The 27,747-nt window shown below is 43.6% G+C and overlaps 1 protein-coding gene across 1 annotated transcript in view; it reads left to right on the forward strand.

The window, feature by feature from the left end:
- FAP (fibroblast activation protein alpha) overlaps positions 1–27,747 on the forward strand; it is a 662,945-nt gene that overhangs the window by 552,455 nt on the left and 82,743 nt on the right. Inside the window, exon 22 of the mRNA XM_078681652.1 lies at positions 27,490–27,589. Within this exon, the coding sequence (XP_078537778.1) occupies positions 27,490–27,589 (100 nt within the window). The remainder of the gene's footprint in view (positions 1–27,489; positions 27,590–27,747) is intronic.

A 27,747-nucleotide genomic window follows, 5' to 3' on the forward strand; every position in this document is an offset into this window, starting at 1 on the left:
GGAAAATTGAGCCAAATCCAGGAATATTTTGAGGGGGTAAATCTTCCGAGCATGTCAGAGTTGCTCGTGGAACAAATCCAACTTGAAATATCAGAAATAGAAGTTTTAACAGTTCTGAAATTTATTGCACGGGCAAAGGCCTGAAGAACTGATGGGCTGCCGTTATAATTTTACAAAACATTTTCTAAGGAATTGACTCCCTTCTTGGCGAAGCTGTTTAATAATACTAAGTCAGGAGGCTGTGTCCCCTCAAGTTTTAAAGAATCTATAATTGTCAGCTTTGTGAAGAAGGGCTAAAACCACAAAGACGTCAATTCCTATAGATCGATCAGTCTCTTAAATGCTGACTATAAGATTCTAATGAAAGTCTGGGCCCAACGCTTCACCCCCATAGGCCAGGAACTGATTCATAGTGATCAGTCTGGGTTTGTTGCAGGGAGGTCTATGTCCTTGTATAGTGGGTTCTTAATTCAGGCTCTTGACTATATCAAAAACAATAAAACCCCAACGCTCATCATGATGGTGGACGCCGAAAAGACGTTTGACCTGGTTAACTGGGATGCACTTTTCTTTGGTCTGAACAAATTTGGTGTCCCTGTCCAGGTCACCAATATGTAAAGGAACTTCTATCAGGGTGCCCAAGCTCAGTTGGTGATAAATGCCAATCAAATAGGGACAGTAAATATTAATCGTGGGACCCGACAAGGGTGTCTGATGTCCCCCTTACTGTTCACCTTTTTCATCGAGCCACTGGCCATAAGAATCAGTGAAAATCCGGAAACTAAAGCTCCAATACCAGGGATGGCGAAATTGAAACTGTTCGCAGATGATATTGTTTTATATTTAAGTCCAGAGAACCTGAACCTGGAACGGGCACTAACAGAGTTTAGCCAATTTGAATTGATTGGGGGTACAAAACAAATCAAAACAAAACCAAGATTTTAACATTGAATGTCAACTGTAATTTTCTCACCTCCAATCTCAAATCTCAGGCTTTGAAAGCGGTATGATATCTGGGAATATATGTCTCCAACCACTATCTAGGAATGTGGAATAAAATCAAAGTATTGCTCGAAAACTGGTCTTGTCTGCCCCTAACTTTAATAGGCCATGTAGCTCCAATAAAATGTCTATTCTTCCCCTATTTGTATTCCTTTTTATAAATATATCTTTGGAAATCAATACCAATTATTTTAAAGAGCTGAAATCAATGTTTAGGGAATTTGTCTGGAGCAGGAAGGCTTCTAGGGTCAAGCTAGCAATATTACAGCTAGAAATCAATCAGGGTGGTTTAGCATTGCCGAAATTTGAACTTATTATGAGGCAGCGATTTTAGATCTTACAGCTCGTCTACTGGAATCAAAGGAATTATTAGACAATTTTCTCTTTGACAAAATGGTTCAGGAATCTGGTTTGCAAATTCCGATATTTTTAAAAACATCTAAATTGCCAAAGAAGACCAGATATAAGACGGTACAGGACTTCGCCTCTAGATTGCAATCCTTTTTTAAAGAAGCCGGTTCTTACGGATTCCACTATTTAAAGTTAGCGGAATGTAAAAATCTGGGCCTTCAAATACACTCCAGTCATCTTAAAAGTTGGAAGGATTGTGGTTTACAAGAACTGAAGCACTTTTTTTATGAATAATAAAGTAATTTCCTGGCAAGAGGTCCAAAATAGATATGGTCAACGTAATAAGCTTGGCTTTTTTGAGTATCTGCAGATTATACATTTTATAAATAGATACAATCTATCGTTAAGTGGTGCCCCAACAAAGCAGGTGAGCACTTTATACCGAGCCAAATTAAGGGGGGGTTGGCAACTGGTACTCTCAGCTGAGAAAATGAAATGAGTCTCCCTTGGTTGAAAAATTCTTAGGAAGAGTAACACAGGGAAATAACTGTTCTTTCTCTAGCCAGGAGTGGCAGTCAATAGCCCAGTTAGGGAGTAAGGCATTAAGAGCTGCCAATTTTAATGGGATGGCTTTTCTATCCCAGTGGCTGGCATACTATACTCTTAAAACTCGTAGTAAAAGATATCCAGAAGTGGAGAATAGAGGTTTCCGATGTCAGGCAGAAGGTGGAGGGGCTTGGCTTCACACATTCTTCACATGCCCAAAATTAGAGTTATTCTGGGTCACGATCTTCTCGGCTAGAAGCCAGGCAAATCAGAAGAGGCTCTACCCAGAGGCTGAGGCAGCCTTCTTTGGAATTTCTAGGGTAAGGACAGATCTGACAAAAGCAGAAGAGACCTTCACTGTGATTTGTTCCCTTGTTGCTCGTTCTCTAATCCTCCAGAATTGGAGGTCTGAAGACATACCTTCTTACTCTAAATGGTTAAACAAAATTAAACAAACCATGATGTTTGAAGAAGCATATGCTAGGAGGGTAGGCGCTACAAGAAAGTTTACTGCTATTTGGAAGTTCTTTGAGAATTTTGAAATCATGGGTGAATATAATTGTTATAGATTTTGCACTGCAGCACCTCGGTTCTACAGCACATTGCACTTTTTGGAGCGCTCGATATGCATTTTAAAAAAGGCACAATAGCACTTGAGCACTGCATTATTTCTACAGGTAAATCCTTGCACATATGTGAATGGTTAAAACTACTGTTTTAAGTAGTGCCCTAAAATCAAGGATGTAGTAGAACTATAGTTGGACTACGATTTTAAATATTCTTGTTCTTATGCTGATTTTACGCAAATGTATAGATCCCCGAACACTTTTAGTGTGATTATCTCTGGTCACTGTAGCACTCTAGCACTTTTGAATATTAATAAGCAAGATCTGTTCACTTATAAATAATTTAAGAAACAGACAGAGTACTGTTGCAATATGCTCTCCGTCCATGTGCGGGTACTTAATCCATGTTGGTTCCATTTAAATAATGAATTAGGTTTCTTTTTTATCGAAAAGTGTTAGTTACATTTCCTGTTGATTGCTGTGTATATTATGTTTTTTTGCTCTGCTCAATAATAAAAAAAAACCAACGACTTCAGAAAGTGGAGGAGGCAGATAAAGTTTTGGGGTGAAGACCTTGCTAAGGCTGTCAGGTTTAACAGAAGGGCTGAGGCTGAGACGAACTTAGCAAAGGAGAAATTGGCCAAGAAGGAAGAATAAACGAAGACTAAGGGTAAAGAGAGCCTTGGAAGAGAGGAAACTGTTGTTGACTCATGAACTGAGTCTTTCTTAAAGAGTTGGACTTTAAGGCCAAGCAACTGTTAAAGTCCAGCAGGAATGGGGGCAGTGAAAATACATTATCCAGCGGTGGAAAAAAGGATCAACATACTCAGGGACATGTTATCTGATGTTGAGGTGGAGGATGAGATAGCTAGGTGGTTTGAGGCATATTAAGTTGCTTTAGAGATACACAGGATTCTGGAGGTAGTTTGGGGAGCTGGCCTCTGGAGGTATACTACTACTTAGGGTAGGGATACACTATCAATCAATAGGAGAATTGTAAGTGTGCTACTCACTTGTGAGGGTCTCAAGGTGCTGAGGGAGGGGGTATGCAAATCTGACACTACTGACTCTTAAGAAGAGGGGTCAATGAGGTATCCTCCCATGAAGGAGACCCTTGTCAAGAAATATAGACACAGTAAAATACAGGTTGAGGTTCAAAGGCAGTCGAAAACTGCCTCATCAGTTGTCGGGATTTCTAGGATTACTTCTGTACGGCACTGGATTGTTGGGTGAAGGGTAGTGAGGTAAACACCTATGAAGGTCTGTACAATTTGATCTCCATAAAGCAAATGTTCAGTCACTGTTTTCCAGAGCTACACCAGCACCTGGCTGACTCAAGCTTACTGACCCTTACATTACCAATAACCCTCATCATTGTTGCGTCTGTCAATGTTGGAAAGGTTTGACAGACTTCACTGCTAAACTTGATGGCCGGCCATCAATCATTTCCAAAGTTTTTTATTTTTCCAAAACAAACTCCCAAAGCGCAAGTTTGTTTTTGAAAAATAAAAAGAACTAATGTTCCCCCATACCATGGGAGTTTTCTGTTATTAGTGCAGTATTTGTTTCTCTTTTCCTATACTGCCAGGTTTAATCAAAGGCGACAAAAAGAAAGAAAAAACATTACACCTTCCCAAAATAGGGCGGGCGTTTCATGTGCTTCTCTCCACACACCCTCCCTAACTTCATCTAGCAGTTGAAGAAAGGTTTATGCCAATTGAATACATTTTTCAGCATAAACCTAGCTATCACCCCTACTCAAAATCAGGCTGGGAGATTGGTCAAGAAGGTGCTTTGTCATGGTTAAGACAGAGTACCCTTTCCGCCAAACTCTAAAACGGGCTCAAAATCTTGATTAACATCAAGTGAGGGCGGCTGCAGTGACGTGACTGGCTGACAGTAGGGCAGTAGAATCGTCCCTGTCATCAGGGCCGGCTTTAGGCATGTGCAAGCTGTGCACCTGCACAGGGCCACCAAACTCCAAGGGGCCACCACGCCCATATATATCCTTAATATATTAATCCTCTGAGGATGGATACATATTTGCGTGGTGGCCCCTGGCAGGGATTTGGCGTCCTCCGGCTCTGTTCCACTTCTAAACACCCTGACCCCTGCCCCTCTTTACTGGCCTGCGCGCTCCGCCCCGCCCGGACCCCCTCTCCCGGGGCCCCTACCTACGCTCCCTGCCCAGGGCCACCATGAGCCTAGAGCCGCCCCTGCTGTCATTACTGTCAGTATTAGTAAAATGAACAGCTCAAGCTGCACAGGGCGTGGACATTAGTCGTCGTTGCAGATTTACTCCGTTGCCTAAGTACTGCAAGTCCCAGACATATGTTGCCAATAATGGTGACTCATTTAATGAATTGCAACTGCTATTTTCTGGCAGTCCTAGATTACCCGTATTGAATGTCCTTTGAAGGTGACTTGAAAGGAAGAAGCCCGCTTTCCAGCGCAATAAAGTTTTATTTCTTTATTAGGTACAATAACCATAAGCAGTGAGGGACTTTGGATCATAGGAAAATCCAAGGACCTTATGATTGCATGAACGGCTAAAAAAATCATAATCGCTACTTCTGTATAAATAGCTAAAAACATGCCACAGTGCTTGTTTTAAATGGTATTAAACTGAAAGGAAATATAACACCGAAAATAAAACAAGCCACAATCATGCCTGAGAGAAGTGCCCTACAGCTGCTTATTACATTAGCCTATCAACCTTAAACTTAACCATCACATCACTGTCTTGTGCCAGAGTGCTAACAAATATGTATGTGTTTTTAAAAGCCACTCGAGTTATAGGGCAACAGAGGACCCAATAATATGGCAATAGAGGACCAAATTGTACTCAATCATTGAATTAATTCTGCGATAACAGAAGCTAAATTAGGTCGCATTTTCTTCAATCAAAACCACATGCTCTAGCATTATCATTCAGCTATTTTGTTTGGTTAACTCATATTGAATTAAAAGGAGGCCTAATGCTATGGAAGTACTTAGGTCCCAAGTCACAAAGCCATTTACAGAGATCAGTGGCTTGTTTTCGGATTGTTATTCCCTGAACTCCAAACTTCCCATTAAAAACATCCGGCGTCAACCGCCCTTCATCCGAAAAAGGCCACGGGAGATTATATATACTAGTGTTTTTTGTTTTGTTGTTTTCGGAGGGAATTATAAACAAAAAGGGGGGATGGAGGTAGACGTTAGGTTCATCCTCCAGATTGTGTACAGTTATTAAGAAATCTGTAAATGACAGATCAGAGAACATAACCAAAGGGAAGGGCTTCCGCTAACATGTGTGAAACAATGCCTCAAATCTAAGAAACTAAAATTCTCTTGAGTCCCCTCACTCACCAAAGGTTGCCCCTAGGTGACATGCTTCATCATTGGGGCCATCCCAGACAGCTACTGTCTGAGGCGTGCTGCAACTTGTGGAACTACGTAGGAGCACTTTTTAGGAACAAATGTGTAGTGCAGTGTATGGGGAGTGGTGATAGTGATCCTAAAAATACCGAGCGATTAATTTATTCCTGCTCCTAGTTGATTTAGATAAAAAGGGGTTAATAGTAGGGCGGCAGTGTAACTGTTATATGTATACTGTCCCTAGTATATGGTCGACATGTTTCAAGGTGTCCCCTAAACCTCTTCTTCAGGACCACATGGGGACCAGGCCCATGCGAACCACTCCGTGGGAAAAACAATCCTGTGATAAAGAAATAATATAATAAAGAACAAATGCACACCTAATGTGTGAGCACCAAAATTAAATATATACGGTTGAAATCAGACTCGTAGTATCTGTTCAAGGAGATAAAGTGACAAAGACATGGAACACATCGGACTACTCACAATAGAGTAGTCCAATGTGTTCCAAGGTGTCACATTGGATACAAGCACTAATTATAAATATTACTACTAAGGGTACCAACAAAAACTAAAGAGGAACGCATTGATTTAAGCACTGCACATGGTTTGGACCTGCCCACATGAAAGGTGGGCAGGCAATATGTACTAATCTCTTTGTCACTTTATCTTCTTGAACAGATACTACATGTTTGATTTCAACCGTATGTATTTAATTTTGGTGCTCACACATTAGGTGTGCATCTTTTCTTTATTATGTTTTTAAAAATATTTTATTATTTTATTATATTATTTCTTTAGTATAGGATTGTTTTTCTCACGGATTGGTACACATGGGGCTGGTTCCCATGTGGTCCTGAAGAAGAGGTTTAGGGGACACCTCGAAACATGTCGACCAAATACTAGGGACAGTATACACATAACAGTTACACTTCCTCCCTACTTTAACCCCATTTTATCTATACCAATTAGGAGCAAGAATAAATTAATTGCTCACTAGCTAGGTATTTTTAGCATCACAATCACCACTCCCCCATACACTGCACTACACATTTTGTAACAAAAAGTGCTCCTACGAAGTTACGCAAGTTGCAGCACGCCCAAGACAGTAGCTGTCTGGGATGGCCCCAATGATGAAGCAGGTCACCTAGGGGCAACCCTTGGTGAGTGAGGGAACTCAAGAAGATAATTTTCTCATCTTAGATTCGGGGCGTTGTTTCCCACATCTAGCAGAAGCCCTTCCCTTTGGTTAGGTTCTCTGATCTGTCATTTACAGATTTGTTAATAATTCGTTTTTGGAAGGAAGTCAGTTGAATGCGTTGTCTGCAAAAGTGACCTACAATGGCCTATACTGAAAGCAAAGTTGTCAGAGTGCGAGACTGGGTTTCACAGTTTTCTTGACTTTTGTGGGTCTTACAGAGATTTTCTCTCGAGAGCATGCGGTAAAAGCAGGGCAGATCCAAAAAACGTAGGTCTGACAGTGCTGATTGGCGATCGCAATGAGGTGATTTACAGGAATGGAGGGGTCCTTGCCCAGAGAAGACATGGACAGTGTCCACTCCTCCTGCTCTGCCGCTGGCAACGTCCCCCGTTCTACCTCTTATTCCCTCTGTTTTTGTCTCGCTCCTCCTTACTTGCTGAATTAAAACCGTGACTTCAAGAAACGACTCTTGCCCTCTCTTTCCTCTCCTTTCCTTCATCCGTTCTACTGTGAAATGGATCCTAAAAGAAAGAAACACTTTTGCTGGAAATGTCCTCCATTTATGACATTTGACTATTGCAAAGACAGCAATAAAAAGGTTAAAAAGCCCAAAAATAATTAAATAAAGCAAGACAGGGTGTCGCGCAGTGACCAGATTGGTTTTATTCACACCAAAACACATTAGCGACACTTTAAAGAAATTTTGCCAGTGAAGCGCTACTTTCGTTTTCTCGTCTTTCTTTGAACAGTATAGCTTTCCCCTAGTGGGAAAGTGCACCATTCCTGGAGGTTTTGCAATACCTGATTGATGCGTAGAGTGGAAAACGTTTAATATTATCCTTTTCAGCTGTTTTGCTTATTCTAGTTTCTAAAATGTGTACCACGGCTGTGTGTTCAGCGATCAGGTCTTTTTAAACCAGACTGCTTATGTTTTGAAAGGATATAAGCAATGGACATTGAAACTGGTCCCTTCCTGGTCCTTTTGTCATGTCCTTAACTTTTCAGGCAAAAACGTTAATTGATTTCTGAATAATTAATGTAAAAGCATTAAGGTTACCATGTTGTTCCTGCTTACATTTTATATGCTTTACTTGATCTTGCATTTCCTATGAGTGTGTGCTTTTTACAGGATGGTATTTATTTTGTTTCTTCAGGCAGAATATTACTCTTGTCTAAGGCATAACCAGAATTCAGTCGCATTTAGGTTTTATGGAGGGGCACAATTGGGTTGTGGCTGAGGGCAGTGGGAGCTTCTCTCAGCGGGGCAGTATGGTGTTCAGTGGGGGAGACGATGTGCCACTATGGCCAGATCTGCCGAATTTGGAACAGGGAAACAAGGTTTAGCCTTCATGACCAGTCCACCAGACCACTCTTCTGAGGGAGCACATTCCCATAGTAGACCTTAGAAAGGACTAGCTAGACTTTTCCCCCAGCCATATTACGGGGGGGACCGCGGTAGACGGACAGACCGTCCACTGCTTTTCCACACCGGTCGCCTATCAGACACGGCCATCCATATTAGTATGGGCTTTGTGAGATGCCTTTCCGTGGCGGCAATGCCGACACGGAAAGGAAGGCGGTCTTCACTTTGGGGCCCGCCTGCAGGCCCACATGGTGAAGGAGAGGTGGGGGTGCACATGGGGGGTACCTGTGGTACCCCCCTGCATTTACATACACAATGCGGCAGGCACCGCGCGGTGCCTGCCGATTTGTGTATGCAAATGCATTACATGCATTTTTAGCATTGTGGCGGCGGTGCTGAGAGCACCGCCCGCCACAATGTTAAAAATGTAGGATGCGCCCGCCACTGTGGCGGGCGCATCCTAATACCCCCCACGGGACCCCCGCCCTTATAGCAGGCAGTCCTGAAATCCGATAGGATGGCGGGCGGACTAAGTCCGCCCGTCATCCTAATGACCCCCTAAGTTTGCAAACTTCACAGTCTCTCTGCTTCATGCTCAAGCACTTTTAACATGTGCTGCCTGTTTTGTGGCCACCAAAATTATGCAGCAATGGACGACAAAATTATGTTGCCGTGTTGACTAAATTATGCAGAAAAAAAGGCTGCAGCGCAATGCGGTACATTTTCTGTTACTTTATTATTTTGACATTTTATACATACTGATAGTCTCTGAAAACATGTTTCCTTATTAGTGCCAGTGTAACATATAAATGCACTTCGCAGCAATAGAAGTCAAATTTTTTTTTGTAAATTTTAGTCCTTTTTTCTTAAAATCGTCAAATTATGCAACAGATTATGTAGTATGTGGCAAATATGGCAGAGCCATAATTATGTGAAAAACATTTGCAAACTAGGATGTTGTCATTTATGTTTGAACTGCTCTTGTAGAAAAAGAGAGAAGTGCTGCTGACAGAATCTGCATGGCTCGGAGAGAAATTGCTTGTTATTCCACTTCAAAGCGCATTTGGTACATTCTGTAATTGGAAACATATCCCACTTTGTGAAGTTATTTTATGCCAATAACTGACATAAAATCTTAAATAAATATGTGTATCCATTGGTTGTATCAAATACCGTAATAAGCTTTAATTGGTCAGTGAAATGCCAAACAAATACAAAAACATGGCCACACCTTTGAATTGGCCCACCACAGTTCCCCACTTTTTTCCCACTTCAACCACTGGAATGGGCACAATTCAGATCGGTAGGTAACATATGTGATGGTAGAGGAAGTCTTGGCTCTTTCTAATATTTGCCTTCACTTATACCTGGTATTCTCATCATTCTAAAAAAAAAAAGTGGGTGCCAACAGTTTTCCAATAAGCATTATAGTACACTGCTCATAGAAATAACATGTTAAGGGCCAGAATCAGGCTATTTGTGAACACAAAAAGGCATTTATAAACATACAAAGTTCAAATAGCGATTTGGTAATCCTTTACAGAATCGCAATAGGTTTGCGATTCAGTATTAAGAAGGAGTGGTGTCCCTTCCTAATAACGAATTGCAGTGGCATGTATGAATGTTTTGTAACCGAAATGCGGTAGTAAAATGTTCGCAATTTTCCACCAACTTCAAGTTGGTGGTAAACCATTTGCAAGTAGGGAGGGGTCACCAAGGGACCCCTTCTTCTTTGTAAAAACTGTTTTTGAAAGAAGGCAGTGGTCCCACAGACCATTGGCCACTCTTAAAGAATGAAAAGAAAACTTTTCATTTTTCTTTTTGAAAAATGTACTGCATTGAAAAAAGAAAAGCTTTATTGAAAAGCAATCACTTACATGGTGGTCTGCTGACCGCTGCGGGCCACCATTCCTGTGAATTTGGCGATTCTCAATCAATCGCAAACTGAGACCTACCATATTAATATTTATGAGGTGGGTCTATTTTGACCCAGTGGGAATCTCAAAATGGGTAATGCATACATTTGTACATGGGTGTTTGCGATTACCAAATAGCGAATTGCAAAAATGAGATATTTGGTCATCTCAAGCGATTATCTACGTACTTCTGGCCCTTAAGGTACTGCACACTTTGGATGGCAAAATATCAGATCAGTCTCTGTTGTGCCTTGTGGGTCATATGCACAGTGAGTCACAGTGTTTCGAAAGACAATTTCTCAGATACTAAGGGGCCGATTAGGATGGCGGTTTTTCCGCATCCTCCGGGCCGGCGGAAGTGTCCGCCGGCCTGGAGGATGCGGAAAAACCGCGGCGGAGACTCCAAAGACCCACCGCCAAATTAGGATGGCTGGTGGGTCTGGAATTCCGTCCGCCGCTTTTCCGCCGCGGTCGGAGCCGACCGCGGCGGAAAAGCCATAACATGGCAGGCGGTGTCTATGAGACACCGTCCGCCATATTATGATGTGTGTGTAAATATGCTTTTCCACGGCGGCATTGCCGCCATGGAAAAGCATACGGACCTTCACTTCGGGGGCCCGTTGCGGGCCCCCTGGGTGAAGGGGTGGTGGTGAGTGCACATGGGGGGTACCTATGGTACCCCCCTGCATTTGCGTGCACAATGCAGCAGGCACCGCGCGGTGCCTGCCGCTTTGTGCACGGAAATGCTGTGCATGCATTTTTTACATTGGGACGGGTGCAGCTTGAAGCTGCACCCGCCGCAATGTTAGAGATAGAGGATGTGACCGCCACCCTGGCGGTCACATCCTAATCAGATCGGAGGGAACGCCGCAGCCCATGCGGACGTTCCCTCCTCCTCAGGGGTCGCGGACGGACTCAAGTCCGTCCGCGATCCTAATCGACCCCTAAGAGTGCTTACTGCTCACTGAAGAATGATCTTCTCCCCTGGGCTTTACAGCTAACACACTACAGTAGCTTATTGTGTCTCCAACAAAATGCGGAAACAACACGCAGCAGGCACGGCACACAACTGTTTTTAAGATGCACCAGGAAACGTGCTTCCACTGTATGCATTTCCATCCCTCAGGAACTCTGATGAATGAATGCATGAATGAATTAAAGCACATGTATGCTTTACTTTAACAAGAATAGGTCTTCTCAAGTTTCTGATGCAGGAAGTGAGAAACCGCATTTTGACCTAAGTATTTGTGGACTGAGTTTGGCATTTATTTTAGCAACATCACAAACCACTGAGACAACAATTATATTAACTGTGTAAAATGACCTCCACCCAATTTAAGAAATTGTAATATCATAAAATCTTGAATAAGATTGTTTTGAGATGTGCCTAACACATCCTTGCCCCTCTTTCTTCCTTCTCAATGAAAAATGTTACATGCAGGTTGAAGTTCCCTCTTAGAGGTCCCGAGAGCTCAACCACTGTGGTTAATTAGCAGGCAAATGGCCAATTTTGGACTAGTGTTGGTGAGATATTCCGGTGTATCCTCTTAACCTGGGTCATCTTCATTTGAATATTTAAATGCGACCAGATCAGATCTTTTTGCATTTAGTGGACTAAATACAAGTGATATATTTCCCTTGTTGCTGGGCTTGATCCACACTCGCCACCACATTTCCAAGTCAGAAATGTGCAATCATAGATTTTATCTTTCTCTGAGTTCTTGGCGCCATACCAGTGTAGGAAACACATGAGCTTCATCAGAGCTCCAGAGGCCCTCTTCGTGAGGGCTTCGGGCGACCCACACAAGTAGAAGGGGAATCAGGCACGCCATATGCAATTTGTGAACATACATTTATTTATTTATTTTATTTATTTAAAGAGTTTTATATATAGCGCTGGCTAGACCCGAAGGTATCAGAGCGCTTTACATGAGAATCAACAATGTAACAGAAAAAGATCAGCAATTACACAATACATCACAAAATAGGCAATACAATTAGGAGAGGTGGGAAAAGAGAGATAAAAGCGGTGGAGGGGCCGGGGAGGTGGGAGAGGGAGGATAATGGAAGAGACAACAAGGAGAGACGAAAGGAAGTCTGTCTAAAGCCCGACTGGGTAGGTGACGGCCAAGGAGAGAATCCACGGCCCATCTCCCCGATAGCTAAACCAGGTAGCTCTATCGGGCATCAGACAAAATAGTTCAGTCTCGATACATTGAGAGACAAGAGAAGCAGAGACATAAATAGAGGGAGGTGAGAGAGGGAGGATAAGGGAAGAGACAACAAGGAGAGACGAAAGGAAGTCTGTCTAAAGCCCGACTGGGTAGGTGACGACCAAAGGAGGGAATCCACGGCCCATCTCCCCTATAGCTAAACCAGGTAGCTCCATCAGGCATCAGACAGAATAGTTCAGTCTCGATACATTGAGAGAAAAGATAAGGAGAGACATAAATAGAGGGAGGATGAGGGAGGAGACGACAGGAGAGATGAAAGGAAGTGCAACAATGTGGTTCAACAATATAACAGAAAAAGATCAACAATTACACATTATATCAAACAATCAGCAAAACAATAGGAGAGGAGAGAAAGGAGAGAGACAAGTAGTGGGGGGTAGGGGAGGTGAGAAAGTGAGGATAAGGGAAGAGACAACAGTAGAGGCGAAAGGAAGTCTGTCTAAAGACCAACTGGGTAGGTGACGACCAAAGGAGGTAATCCAAGGCCCATCTCCCCTATAGCTAAACCAGGTAGCTCCATTGGGCATTAGACAGAATAGGTCAGTCTCAATACATTGAGAGAGGAGAGAAGGGGAGAAATAAAAAGAGGGAGGAAGCGAGAGGAGACGACAAGAGAGATGAAAGGAAGTCTGTCAAAAGACTGACTGGGTAGGGGACGTCCAAGGAGTGAATCCCCGGCCTGTCTCCCCTATAGCTAAACCAGGTAGCTCCATCTGGCGTCGGACAAAATAGCTAGATCTCAAATGACGAGGGAAAAATTCACAGATAGAATGGGAGGGGACTAAAGGGCCAGGACAGGTGAGGGCAAAGGTCAGAAGCAGGAAAGTGGAGTAGAGTAGAGCGGGGAGGAGTAGGGGGTAGAGGGAGATAAGGTCAGAAGAGACGCAGGAGGGTTTGTTGCGGCCGTCATTTTAGGCAGGTACAAGCAGTATTTACATGAGGATCAGAGTTACAGGTTATAAGTTACATTTGTTCCAAGAGCAAAATAAATATAGGAATTAGGAGTGTGACAGGGGGGGGGGAAGGAAGGCGGGAGAGACAAAGGGAAGTCTGCCCAAAGACCGACTGGTAGGTGACGTCCGAGGAGGGAGTTCCTCGCCCATCACCCCTATAGCTAAGCAAAGTAGCTCCATCGGTCATCAGTCAAAATAGCTAGGTCTCAGCTGAAGAGGGAGAGTTCACATAAGGAAGTCCAGTGGATACACATGGTGGTAATTATAAGCAGGGACAGGTGAGGGCAGGGGCCATTAGCTGGAAGGAAGAGAAGAGTAGAGCGGTAGGGGGTAAGGTGAAGACAGAGGGAGAAAAAGTCAGGAAAGACGCAGGAAAATTTGCCCAAGGACCGGCGATGCAGGATGAGCTCCCAATCACATGGGAGGTGGGGGGCACAGCGGATTGAGAGTGAAGCGCTCATAACACTCTGCAGATAGTTAAAACGCTGGGTGAATATGCACAAATGTCTCTATAATGAGTGTGTTTATTATGGCCTCCATCTTAGGGTCAGGCTACATCAGAAAGAAGCTCTGGAGCTCGTTCCGCGATCCTCAGTGGAATCTGGAGACTGCCATGTCCCCTGCTCAGCCTCCTCTGGGGATGTCACATCCGGCGATCCGGGGCTGAGTGGCAACATGTTTTATCAATAGTTCTAAGTATCTAACCTGTACTGAGATTAAACCCCAAATATATATACTTTTTCGCCACCTCGTTTTTCACCTCAATTTTTCATTGAGGCCTGTACTTTTGCCTCAGCATTTCACAGGCCCTGCTGCCCCTATATCCATCAGCCATTTCCCTGGAGTGCTGGAAACATTGAGGGCTGGTTTTTAGGGCCGGGATGGGCCGGCACTGGCCACTCTGTCACTTTCTCCAGCCTCCCCAGGTAATTAAAGCAGGGGGTTGGGGGCCTCAGCAAAGATACAGAAGGGAGAAATGGGAGGAGGAAGGGAGCAGAGCTGGTTTGAACATTCTTGCCAGGAATGCTTTTGTTTCCCCCTCTGGCCCCACTACCCATCAATCCTATGTGGACTACACCGGTAAAATCAGTACCACCTATCTTTAGTGGAGGTCTGCTGATCGGTTTATGAAGAAACAAGTTTATTTAAACCTCCATAGAAAGTGTCCCTGGGCATATCAGCACAAGGACCATGCCAGTTGAAGGATTACTTTTGAAATTGATATGTAGACAAATGTCAATCTCTACATTGGTGTCGAGCCCTATAATTGTTTGGGAGCACTAATGATTGTATGCCCTTTGACCTACACACCCTTCCATTAAATAATTTCAAGGCAAGCAACTTTAAGATCACCACATTGACAAGGGACAAATTTCAAGTAAATAAGGGATTCTGTAATTTGCAGTAATCCATAGCAAGACACTCCCTCCAGCGCCCTGATGAAGAAATGCCACTGACGTCCCTTCTTCCAAATCCAAAATGAAGATTTGGTAATAGGACCCACAATGTATTAGGATGAGATAACCTACAAGCGAGAAAAAACATGGGTCAGCTTTCAGCAACAGGAGCTGCGCTGTTGTAAAAGAGAACATTTGCGCCTATATTGTATTTTATAAGAACTTTTTTTTAAGATAATAATTCTTACAAAAATACTCCGACTATTACTATGCCTACAGCTTGAGAAATAACAATGCTTATTTGATAAAGGATCTAGGTAATTATAGTAAAAAGAAATCGGAAAATGCTAACATATCTGCTTTATGATTTTTTACATGCCACTTACATTATTTTGTACATTTATCGGTCATATTTTGTGTAAGATGTTTTAAATGGCAACTTATCTGTTTTTACCAACAAACTGTGATAATTTGTATATGACTTTTCTAACTGGAGTTCTAGAATACTTAAGGCTGTGTGGAAGTCGCAGGCCATAGATACAGATAGTACTCTTCACTGAAGCATAGTGTGTAATAAAATATTATACTGCCTTTACTTGAACCGCGGTGGTTTGTTACAGTGTGACTAGAAAAATACTATTGTATCTCCAGTAATGCAATATTTGAGGCACCATTCTTGTCACAGATCGTTCATAGAGCAGTGTTCACCGTGACCAAATAGCATAAACAGGCCGTTTTCGACAAGCAATCTTAGGACCATAATGTAATCTGACCTTTAACATTTAGACATATGTGATCATTAACTTTGACGCAAGGTGACTCAGGGATGTTGAAAGTCATAGCTGTGCAGTAGTGCAGGAAAGCACCCATCTTCACAGCACATTATTGATGCTTGATTCCACTGAGTCGAGCATAAAGCATTCACATCTCGAAGTGTCAGATATTTCTTTTGATTGGATGGATTCAGAACTCCAGATTCACATGTTTTGATTTTACAGTTCACCACAGACGCACCAGTGGCGTAACGCACAATGATGGGGGCCTCTGCAGAATTTAAGCAGGAGCCTCCCAATCTCGCAAATTACATAGATACTCATTGATTTTGACCTGAATAGGGGACCCCTTAAGAGTTGAGGGGCCCCTGAAGGCTCCCCCCCTCCCACCTCCTCCCCGCGCCCCAGGTACTGCTGTGGTTTGTGTTAAACCCCTGAAATACACTGCATGTTTCATGTTTTATTTTAAGGGTATATCCAGATTTTACCATCAGGGCATTATCCCAGTGAGCGGAAAAGAGTAACTTTGATAATGTCCGAGGGTGGTTCAAATCTAGCCAAGTTGGCAGGGCACCTCGCTGAAATATGTCATCTACAGAAATAAATGTAATTCATTGGAAATTGTATTCACTGGACATTTTACAGCACTTTACTGAACAATCTAGCAGCTTGTGTGATTTGCATTCAAAAATGAATTTCGAAATTCCAGTTCGAAGGTAGTATTCGAGGGCCTTTCCCGCAATTATTTTTTTGTGAATGTATATTGGGTGACTGTCTTTTCTTGTTCATCCAAGTCACCCAAATGGTCAATGATTGACTTCTTTCTAGCCCTGACCTAAACTCCTGTGTTTCTGCCCTTTGTGATTCTTCCTTCTCCTACATGTTTGCACCTGCTTCGTCTCATTATGCTCGCTTTGCCTATGCCCTCAGTGCTCAAATCCTTTTGTTTCACCTTTCTGTTTTCTTAGGGATTCGGTTTTTTCTTTCTTGATACCCACTTCCCCTTGAATATGTTGACACTGAGTGCATCAGTAACCCCCATGGATAGTCCTATTTTCACTTACTAACTTCCTCCTTTCTTTCAAAAGTGTCTTCATGTTCTATCTCTGGCTGCTGCACCTTTAGCTCTTCAATTTTCTTCCAGTCATGTAGATAAGGGGCAAACGATGGCATTGATCCTGTTAGACCTCAGCGCGGCGTTCGACACTGTAGCACATACCACCTTGCTACAGTGTCTGAACAGAGGGGGCATCACCAATACCGCGCTGAGGTGGATCCAGGCCTTCCTCACGGGAAGAAGCTTTCAAGTGAGGCAAGGCGACTGCTATTCAAAGTGGGTACCTTTGGGCCAGGACGTGCCTCAGGGCTCGTCCCTGAGTCCAACCCTTTTTAATTTATATGTAGCGCCGGTAGCCTCCATTGTGGAGAACTATGGTCTCCAATTAGTATCATATGCCGATGATACGCAATTGGTCATCTCCCTGTCGCACGCACCCTGTCATGCTGCAGATGGCTTCCGGTCGTGCATGAAAGAACTTGCCGACTGGATGGCCATCAACTGTTTGAAACTCAATGGCAGCAAGACAGAGGTGCTGGTGGTGGGGAGAGCCCAGTCTGCTTGGTCATCGGCATGGTGGCCACCCTGTTTAGGACCAACCCCTACCCCTTGTCAGGAGGCAAAAAATCTAGGGGTATGGTTCGATGCAGGTCTCACTTTCGGGCCCCAGATCAACCGTGTGGTTGGAGTATGTTTTGGGGTACTGAAAAGATTGAGGAAAGTCCTGGACCTACTGCCGATGGAAGCTCGCCAAACCCTGGTACATGCTTTGGTAACCGCCAGGATGGATTACGGGAATTTGCTTTACCTGGGGGTGCCAGAGAAAAGCATGGCTCGCCTCCAAGTGCTGCAAAATGCGGCAGCTCGTCTGATCCTCAGGCTGCCCAAAAGGGCGCCTTCGAAGGCGGCACTGCAGAAGCTACATTGGCTTCCGGTGAGGCGCAGAGTTGAATATAAAGCCCTCTGCACGTGTCACCGTATCCTGCATGATAGGGCTCCTCGACCACTGAGGAAACTGGTCGAAGTTTATATACCCACTCGAGCGCTCAGATCCGCCGATGGGGGTTTGCTTAGGGTCCCCAGGGTGAAGAAAGCGCGCATGGGAGGCAGATCTTACAGGTGTCTAGTGGCAAACCACTGGAATAAACTTCCAGTGGATCTGCGTCTGGAACCTGAAGAAGCGAGGTTTCGAGCGAAATTAAAAACCCACCTCTATGTGAAGTAAATTATGATTAAGCTACTGTGCTCCCTGTTTACTGCCTCTCTCACTATCAGCGCGCGGACACGCCGGTGCGTGTAACGCAGCGCTTTACAAATGTCCCAATAATAATAATAATAATAGTATTTATTTATTTTATTTATTTTTTACACTTATATGGCGCGCAGCTACCCAAAAAGGGTTTCCCGGCGCCAACGACATGTCACTGAACAGGGGTATGTATGGGATGAGCTTAGTCAGTATGAATGATGTAGGTCTTATCATGCGCATACTTAGCCCAATGGGCGTCAAGGCGCCTCAGTAGGGTTATTTCAGGAAAAGCCAGGTCTTTCTGTTCTTCCTAAACCTGGCATAGTTTTCTTCTTTGCGAATGTGAGGGGGGAGTGTATTCCAGAGAGTGGGCCCTAGGACAGAGAAGGATCTCCCTCCCATTCTCACCAGTCTGAACCTGAGAGCCACAAAGTAGCTAGTGCTTGCAGGTATGTCGGTGCTATACCGGTTTTTATCCTGAACATATAGCTCAGAGCTTTGAACCTAATGCGGTTTTCCACCCTGAGCCAATGCAGGTCCTTCAGGTGCTTCGACACACTGGCAGTTTTCGGGATTTTGCATAAGAGTCTTGCAGCTGAATTTTGGACAAGTTGCAGCCGTTTAATGACAGCCTGATTTGAGCCCAGTTAAAGAATGTTGCCGTAGTCAAGACGAGATGTTATGAGTGCATTGACTACGGTCTTTTGGGTTGCAGGGGGCAGCATCCATAGGATTGTTTTTTAGCCACTTCATAATGGTGAAACAGAGGCCTACTACTTTGTTGGCCTGTTGTTTCATGGATAGGGCGTTGTCGATGGTAACCCCCAGGTTTCTTACATGGGTGGCAGGTGTAGGAAGGTTACCTAACTCAGAGGGCCAGTGGGAGGAGTTCCACAGGTCTTTATTTTTCCCCAGAAGAAGGATCTCTGTTTTGTCTCCGTTTAACTTCAGATGGTTGGTGGACATCCAGCTGAAGATATTTTGGAGCCCCTGTCTGAGAAGGGATGGAGCTGAGGGGATGGACTCTGACAGTGAGAAGATGATCTGAGAGTCATCTGCATAGGTCATGAGGGTGAGTCCTGACCTGTCTGCTAAATCAGCCAGGGGTCTGAGGTAGAGGTTAAAGAACAGTGGGCTCAGGATGGAGCCCTGTGGTACTCCATGTGGGGCACTGAACATATCAGAACAGGTGAGGGAGGATGTGATCTGAAACGTCCTGTGTGTCAGAAAAGACTTGATCCATTGTAGTGCGCCACCCCGGATACCATTTCTACCAAGTGTGGCCAGACGTTTGTTATGTGAAATGGTGTCAAAAGCCGCACTCAGGTCTAACAGAATGAGTGCGACTGTTTGACCCTCATCTAGGAGTTTCCTGATGGTTTTGGTTACTCCCAGTAGAGCGGTTTCGGTGGAGAAGCCAGCTCTAAAACCGGACTGTGACGGGTGAAGGAGGGAATTTTCTTCAGTGAAAAGTGTGAGGGCGGAGTGAATGTGTCTTTCCAGAAGTTTTGAAAAGGCTGGGAGAAGAGATATGGGTCGGTAATTGGCTAGTATTTCGGGGTTGGCTGTGGGTTTTTACAGAAGTGGACTGACCATAGCGTGTTTCCAGAGTGAAGGGACTGTGGAGAGTTGAAGGGAAGAGTTTAGAGTATCGGCGATAATGGTCAGGGATGGGACGTCAATTTGTTTCAAGACACTAACGGGTAATGGATCACGGGGGGAGCCTGATTTGATGGTCTTGAGGGTGGACCTAAGTGATTCCAAGGTTATAGGGGGCCAGTGTTCTAAGGTGTTTATTTTGGCCGACCAAGGGGACATAACCTCTTGTGGGCCGTTTGCGGAGGTGTTTGAATTAATATCGAGGATGATTTTGTCAATTTTTTCAGTGAAGAGGGAGGCGAGATCTTGGCATTGTTTTTTGTTTAGTGGGCAGGCAGTTGCGGTCGTATTGAGAAAGGACTCACTGCCTCTGTGTCATTCTACACAATGAGAAAAAGCTTTCCATCTATTTCTTTTGTTTCTCTCTGCTTATAGATTATTTCTCACAAAATCTGTACATATTTTCAAAGTTAAGGAAGATTCTGTGCCTCAGTGGTACATCTGTACTGCTTACTTACTTATGGAGGGGTAGTCTTCGACGAAGTTTTGTACCTACCACCAGGTGAGGCGGTACTTCTCTAGATGCCTTGCTGGGTTACATGTCTTTGGCACCCACACTTTGGCAGCCTTTCTGCGGCCATAGTTACCGAGAGGAGTGTTCCACAGCCTTCTTCTCATTCCAACGCCCAGCCGAACTCCTTAAGAGGTAGGCATGGCTAGCCTTATTTATGGTCTTTTCAAAGTGATGGCTTTTCTACAGCTTGTTGCCTAAGGTTCCCAAACCAAGATGGTATTGATCTTTTTCCTGTGATGCTACTTCCAGTTTAGATAATATTTAAATAGAAATAGTCAAGAAATGGAAGAATTGCACCCAATTTCTTTAATTATTCCTTTATATTCCATAGTATTCATCATACCTTGATACTATATTTGTCCTCAATTTTTGCTCCAATTTTTCTGCAGCTAGATTACATTTGCATTCCTTCTTTCTAGAAGATCCTTGCTGGGTTCTCCTCTCTGTCCTAATACTTGAAAAGTTTGATGCTGTGCTGCTATTCAATCAAGAACTATCAGAGATGGCAAGGAGGTTGTTTCTGCCTTTGTGGGTTTTCCTCCTTTTAATTATACACTTGACACCTTTACTGTGTATATTAAACACAAGGTGGCACCATGGGTATGAGAGGAGACATTCTTTCCTTGGGCAGTCATAAAGGAAACTTGAGAGAACTTTACAGTTTCCCTGTCTTTGATACTCGTACATATTTATTTAACTGATATTTTTATCAGACACATTTTTTTAAGTGATCAAGTTGTCCCAGAATTCAGTGGCCTTGAGGTAAATTAAATTGTGGCTATCACAGTTTATCAAAAATCTGTGATGTGGAAAGTTGGCAAAACGCTGAAAAACAAAACCTTCTCCTTTTTTTCAGTCAATTAACTATCTAGGCCCCGAAAATATTACTCAACTCACTAGCTTGTGAGCCATCATTTAAAAAAGCAGTCCTCAGTTTTCCAGCTATGATCTCATCTCCTTCTTTTCAAACATTCTGCTGGCTTAATGTTTAACAGTCACATTCCTACAGCTTCATAAACACTGATACTACCTTCTGGAGCCCACTGATGGCACACCAGCAAAACATCACTCATTCATTTTACGTATTATATTTCAACAGGGTTTCACAACATATTGCCACATTTACAGGGGCCTCTCCATGGCCATTCATATCTGGTTTATCCCTGTGCAATACCAGTAGTATAAGCACCTATTCCACCTGCTGACTAGCAAATGAAACCTTGAATGAGTACTATTTCTCCTCACAACATTCCAAAACTCACACACTGATTTGTGTCTTCTGCAACACATGGCCTTGAAAAAAATCAGTTATTTCATCGTATCCACAACTGTCAATAATTATTTTTGCTTCCCGGCGTCACGAAGCACAATCATTACTGTGATTTAGGGGAGGAGGAGCTACGCTAGCAACCAAGATGGCCGCGTAAGCTCCCGGCTCCGCCGACCTCCGCCAGCAGCTCGAATATCCTGCCTTCAATCCTGACTTCACACCTGATCCCCTTGTTTATGAAGTTTTGCTGCTTCTACCGGTGCAATCCCGAGTTTTCTACCTCATCGGTCGGCGAAGATATGCCGTGTCTCCATTTTCGGCCTAACATCGTGTGGAAGCCGGGACCTCGATTTCTAACCTATCCGGTCTGGAAGTGATCAACAACGGCCGTGATGACCTGGACTGAGCCCGGTCTCCCGAAGTGTGCCGTGAATTGCTGCTTTTTGGTGACGGTCCTGTGATCGATCTACACCGAGGACACACCAACGTGTTCCACCGGATGCCGTGGTGGGGGTCTGGTGCCCGAAGACCTTGCTGACCTCCCGGGGCCGAGGGGACGGGGCCCTCGCTGACGGCAAAGGTGTGTTCTGCTATACGAGGAGCGCCCACTGTTTGACATTTGACTTGCGTGGCCTGTTACCCCGGAGTAGCCGGCCTCCGGGGTTCATATCCGGCTCTGCCGCCTACTGGGAGGGGACGGAGTGGATGGAAGGCACGCCATCGCTGCGGGCCGTCATGGCCGCCATTGAGGCGCTCCATTTACGTACTAGCGCTGTGTTCCGGACACTGATCGTGAAAGTGGACGGTATCCTGGAACCGGAGGTCGACCCTCTGCTGAGTTCTCCGCGGGCTGTAGTGCCAGTGGGGCATCGAATGTCTGGATTCGAGGTCCCTGTGCCGCTACCGCCTTTCCTGAGCCCTGGCGGTTTCGAATCACCAACCCTCAAGCCTGTGTTTAATGCCAGCGTCTCCTGTTCGATTCTGCTTCCTCATGCTACATCTATGGGCGGTCTCCAGTATGATAACAAGTTCCTCAGTGACTTTTTGGGACATGTTCTGTCCCTGGAGGCATTTCATTGTCTTATTCGTGAACATTTATCCTGTACTCGACTCTACTGCATTGCCGAGAACTCTTGTGGACGCTTTGCCTTTTTTCTCAAGATGGCGGCTCGAGGGAAGGGGACTCTTAAGGAAGATCGTACTGGCCAGGGATGAATTTTACTGCTTCGATCCGATATTATAGTTTTCAGCAAAGCCGGGGTTGTGCCTATAGAGTAACGGGAGTTGGGTGGCCATTGACTATACTCCCCCGACTGGTTTGAATATTTTGCTGAAATGTTGGCTTTCTTGCGTTTGGGGTGGTCGCTGTTGGCGGGGGGCACGGGAGACCGGGAGTGTGTTTGGTTTCTCCTCCTCCACTTTTTCTCTCTTTCCCTTCTTTTAGGGTAGCTCTTGGGCGACAGACACGCTGCTAGTGGGTTAGGCCGTAGCCATTGCAGGGGTGTAGGGTGGGGGGTTAGGGGAAGGGTTTTTTGTATTTCCTTTGTTTTGTTCTATGGCCCTTTTGTCCTTCCTTTTTTCCTTTTACGAGAAGTGGGCTGTTTATTCTTCACGGATCCTTTCTTGCCCGGGTGTCTATACTAGCCTTAATTATCCTGTATCGTTGCGTATGGGGAAGGATGTGGCGGGGTTGTTTTCGATCGTATCTTAGACTGTTTATTTCTCCTAATTGTTGTGTATAGTCGTGATTCAACGTGAGTTCCTTATGATGATTCCTGTATGCATAATCCCCCGCCTGTCTCTTTCCCGCTTTGTATTGTTTGACGCCTGATGTTTGTAATGCCTACTCTTGTCTTACTGTTAAAATAAAAAAAATATATTTAAAAAAAAATTACTGTGATTTAGCTTTCATTTCAACATTTAGATTCCTTGGTGGGAAGGGAAATGCCTGCCCTAGACTAATAGGGTTTGCTGGAGTTTCTAGGATTACTTTGTTATAAATACTCAATGTCCCCCCTAAGGTTGGTAGCTCCTACCGTCTCATGCTAATCAATATCCCCACAGTCTTTGACCTCTGATTTTCAAGCCTTTTAAACTGATGACCTAAAATGCTTAGTTTTAGCCAAACCGTCCATTCGTGTTTTTTAATGTTCTCCCTATCTTGGTAACCCACTTTTCCACAGTAGTTTTTATCAGGTGCAGCACGTGCAGTTAAGAGCGGTGGGGCCGGGTTGGGGATGGGGGTGTGGAATCGACAGATGACCATGAAAAATAAAGAAATAATACATTTTTGCTCGTCGTCTTTCAAAATCCCCCCCACCCCCACCCGGCCCCACCGCTCTTACCTGCACCGGCCGCTGCTGGTTCTTATTATCTAATAAGAAACACCTCAAATGCAAACATTCTTCTGTCAACAAGGATTTCTTGTGCATATTCTCCAGTGATGACATCATAATTCACACATACCTCACATGATCTGACAGGATTGTCAACAGGGTGCACACCAAGCATGGGGCACGATTCCTAACTACTCTTTGGGCACTGCAGACTTCACCAGTTCAGATAAGGAACCAAGAGGGTCTGGAGTGCCACTCTCTTTGGTTTGCCCATTAGTGCAATATTGCAATATAGTCAACAAATGTAAAAACTTGACCCAAAGTAAACTAAAAACTACAACTAAATAGTGATTGCCTCAGAAAGCCAATGCTGGGACATCCAGTAAATGGGAGATGAGCACTACACACGGGTTTGACCCAAAAAGTATGGGTCAAAAGTCCCAGCACCATCGTAGGAGATGATGGTAACTCCTGCTGGATACTCACAGACCTCGGACCTCTTTATCTGTAGACATCTTCTAAAGTCATCTCTGGTAGTCCGACACTGTCTGTCTGGGAATCGGTACCTCGGGCATCTTACTCAGCATGCTCTTTCACCACTGATCACTTTATATTCAGAATCCAGTGAAAGATGGACGCCACCATCCGGCGGTCTGCGCGCTTGGGTGAGAGGTGGCATCCTCTGTACCTTTCCAGTGCCACTGCAGGGTATCTCAATAGAACATCCCCACAGGCTCTCCTTCCTTTGGTACAGGAAATCCTTTGCCCTCTATTTTTTTATGCACATCCAGATGATATAATTCTGCCCTCATGACTTTTATTACTGTTGACCCCACATCTACTTTAATTTTACCTCTCTTATAATCGATGCTGTTAATCGTTTCAGAAAGAAAACTGATTCCTATTAGTATTCTCTATGATTTTACCACCTCGTGTATAATATTAAACTTGAGTGTAACATGTATCTTTCGGATACACATCCTAATATTATGTTTTGAGCCAAGGACAAACCAGTCATCTGTTAATGAGAAATTATATATATATATATATTACTAAACTCAGGCATTTTGTTGCCAAATGGAGAACTTAGTTCAGTTCAGTAATCCTTTATTCGGCGGGACAGGCCATAAAAAATAAAGAAACAACATTGCAAAACGTAATAATACGCCATCATTAAAAGAAAATTCCATAATTGAAACATCAAATGAATACAATTCATTAAAACAGCAACATTTCGCAATCGATGAATATCATCAAACAAAAATAAATACGTAAGGTGCTCATACAAGTGATTAAATGGTGAACTCATATGAAGATCCAGGACACTGTCACTTATATGTAAGTTCTTCAAAAAGAATGTCTGTGTTATTTTGGGGTGCTTCAAACATACTCCTATCCCATGAGCAACAAGTGCCCAAAACTCCATCCATAGGAAGAGTGTCTATTCTGATCCTTTCTGACTTTGTAGAAAGTTTGTCTCCCCTTGAAGGCGGAATTGGGCTAAAAAGCTGCAGTAAGATAAGGGTCTCATTTTTTGCTTGATTCAATGTCTTATTTCGCTGATCCATGTTTATTACATTACGCCTTCTCTATATGGAAGTTAGTGCACTTGGAAACAGAACTGATTAGGGTGCTATGGAATTACCCTCTCCCTCATAACGCACTAGCTCATTTGTTTACTGGCTCATTTCCTATCTCTCACTGCGAAAATGCTCTTAACACTGCTATCTAACCACTACTTTTATTCATAGTTTTAGTATCTAATATATTTGTAGTCTTAAGGAAGACTTTCTTTCAACTCAAACTGAGATGTACATGCAAAGCCATAATTCACATTTCAGAGATTCCAGGTTTGCCAGTTCTATATGTGAGTAGCTCATCTAGTTTTTGATTTTTTTTCGTTGCATTCTGCTAGTACTAACTGGTGTATCCCATTATAAATGGGGGACTAGGTTTAACAGAGAGCAAATCTAAAACATGCGTTGAATGAGGTACTCAGTTATGCAAACTAGAACCATGTGGCCTCTGATTGAGTAAGATTTGCCACCATTTTCAAGAGAACACCTGTGTCTCACCAAATTACAAGCACAGTGCTGGCCTCCCTGTACCCTAAAAACTCATTTAGAAGCCTTATGCTTTTATGCTTATGGCTAGCTGTGTCAAACCTACCATTCTTGATCCTATATAATTGTGTATTTTACTCAAGGGATTTCCCCAAAACAACCATCCTCAGATCCATCATGAAGAAACTGATAGTACTTTTCACTCTAGTTGTGTACCACAACATAGATGATGAAGTCCTACTCCATCACCGCTCTGAGGTAGTAGATGTTTTTACTCTTTCTTCACCTTCCATCTATTTCCTATCAGGCCATTTTCAATTACCCAGACTGTGCCTCTTTAGCTCACACTCCTGTGAAGCCATGTGGTAATCCATAAGATCCCCTGGTGACAGTATTTTTCAGTATCTAGCACTAGCCCACTCCACACTAAAGACTTCAGGGGAACATACCCTACTCTGCAACTCGTGTTTATGATGCCCAGCTCTATCTGTGCGTTATGAACATGAACTATCAATACTAGGTCTGAAAACAAGCCCAACTGACATGATGCAAGGATTTCCTGAGAATGAAGCATAGGAAAAGCCTTCACAATGGACGCATCTTTGTCCCTCATCACCCCGAGACCTGTTAATCATCAAAGGCCAACCATTTACTCTGTGCTCCAAAGCAACATGTGTAGGAGCCACCATCAACTGCAAATGTATCATTTATGCGTAGATTGGCACGAGGTTAGGCATACTCTCCCTCCCCCCATTCCTTTAGCCTTCTCTGAGGCATGCTCCCTCCAATCACTCTCAGTACCTCTCAGTGAACGAGGACTGAGCATTATGTTTAATCTGACAACACAATTCCTTACTCACAAAACCGAAAATCCCAGCTCCCAGCAACCTAGAACACTGAGACAAGACTAGCAACCAGGCAAATGTCACGGGACAGAATCTCTCTAACAATGAACTAACCACAATGACAACAAAAGGCTACAAATGATCGCAATAACAAACTACTCTGCTACCATCCAGAGCATGTCCATTCTTTTTTAATATCCAACATCTCCCCCAGGCCCAGTACATGTGATGTGGCGCAACCCGAAGGAAAAAGGGCCCTAACGGGGAATAGGTCATCTGCCACTAGGTCCGCTCCCAGGCTTCAGGAAAATGCTATATTAAACCATTTAAATTCTTTCCCCCAAATGCACTTTTTCTACGTGTAAGCCCCGCACTATAAAATAGAATACATTAATTTATTCAGAAACCGACAGAGAGGCAGGCAGACAGACAGAGAGACACAAAGAAAGAGGATGTGAAAAGGCATAAGGATGTAATGTGAATAAATGTACAAATGTAAAAAAGTATGGGAATAATCTCAATCTAATGATACAGTCGTACCAACAGCTCTCTGAAATTTCTGTTTTATACTAATCTAAAATACGAACATGCGTATAAGAATAAATACATTCATAAATAAAGAACAAAAGAATGGAACAAAAGCATATTGCTTTGTGCACACTGGACCAGACAAATGTAGTCCATGGTTATAGAGTGTTTTTAAATTAACCAGCACTGCTTTTATGTGTTCTTTCATTGCCGCAGTGTATCTTTAAGAACATGTTTAAAGTAATAATTAATTGCTATCTGTCAGTGTTTTATTTTGTGAAATATAAATACCTTTTTTTATTTTAGTCATATGGAGGATATGTGACCTCAATGGTTCTAGGATCCGGAAGTGGACTATTTAAATGTGGAATGGCAGTGGCTCCTGTCGCTAGCTGGGAATATTATGGTATGTATGATGCATCGGTATTAAAAATGCACTGCAATAATTCCAGTGTTCCATTTTATCAAAACACCTTTGACTGAAAATTTCAAAACTGCTACATGTAACAGAAAATGCACGAATTTGCATGGCTAGTACTTTTAACGGTATCAGTCACTTCATTC

The sequence above is a fragment of the Lissotriton helveticus genome, chromosome 3_1 (assembly GCF_964261635.1).
Source record: "Lissotriton helveticus chromosome 3_1, aLisHel1.1, whole genome shotgun sequence".
Lineage (NCBI taxonomy): Eukaryota > Metazoa > Chordata > Amphibia > Caudata > Salamandridae > Lissotriton > Lissotriton helveticus.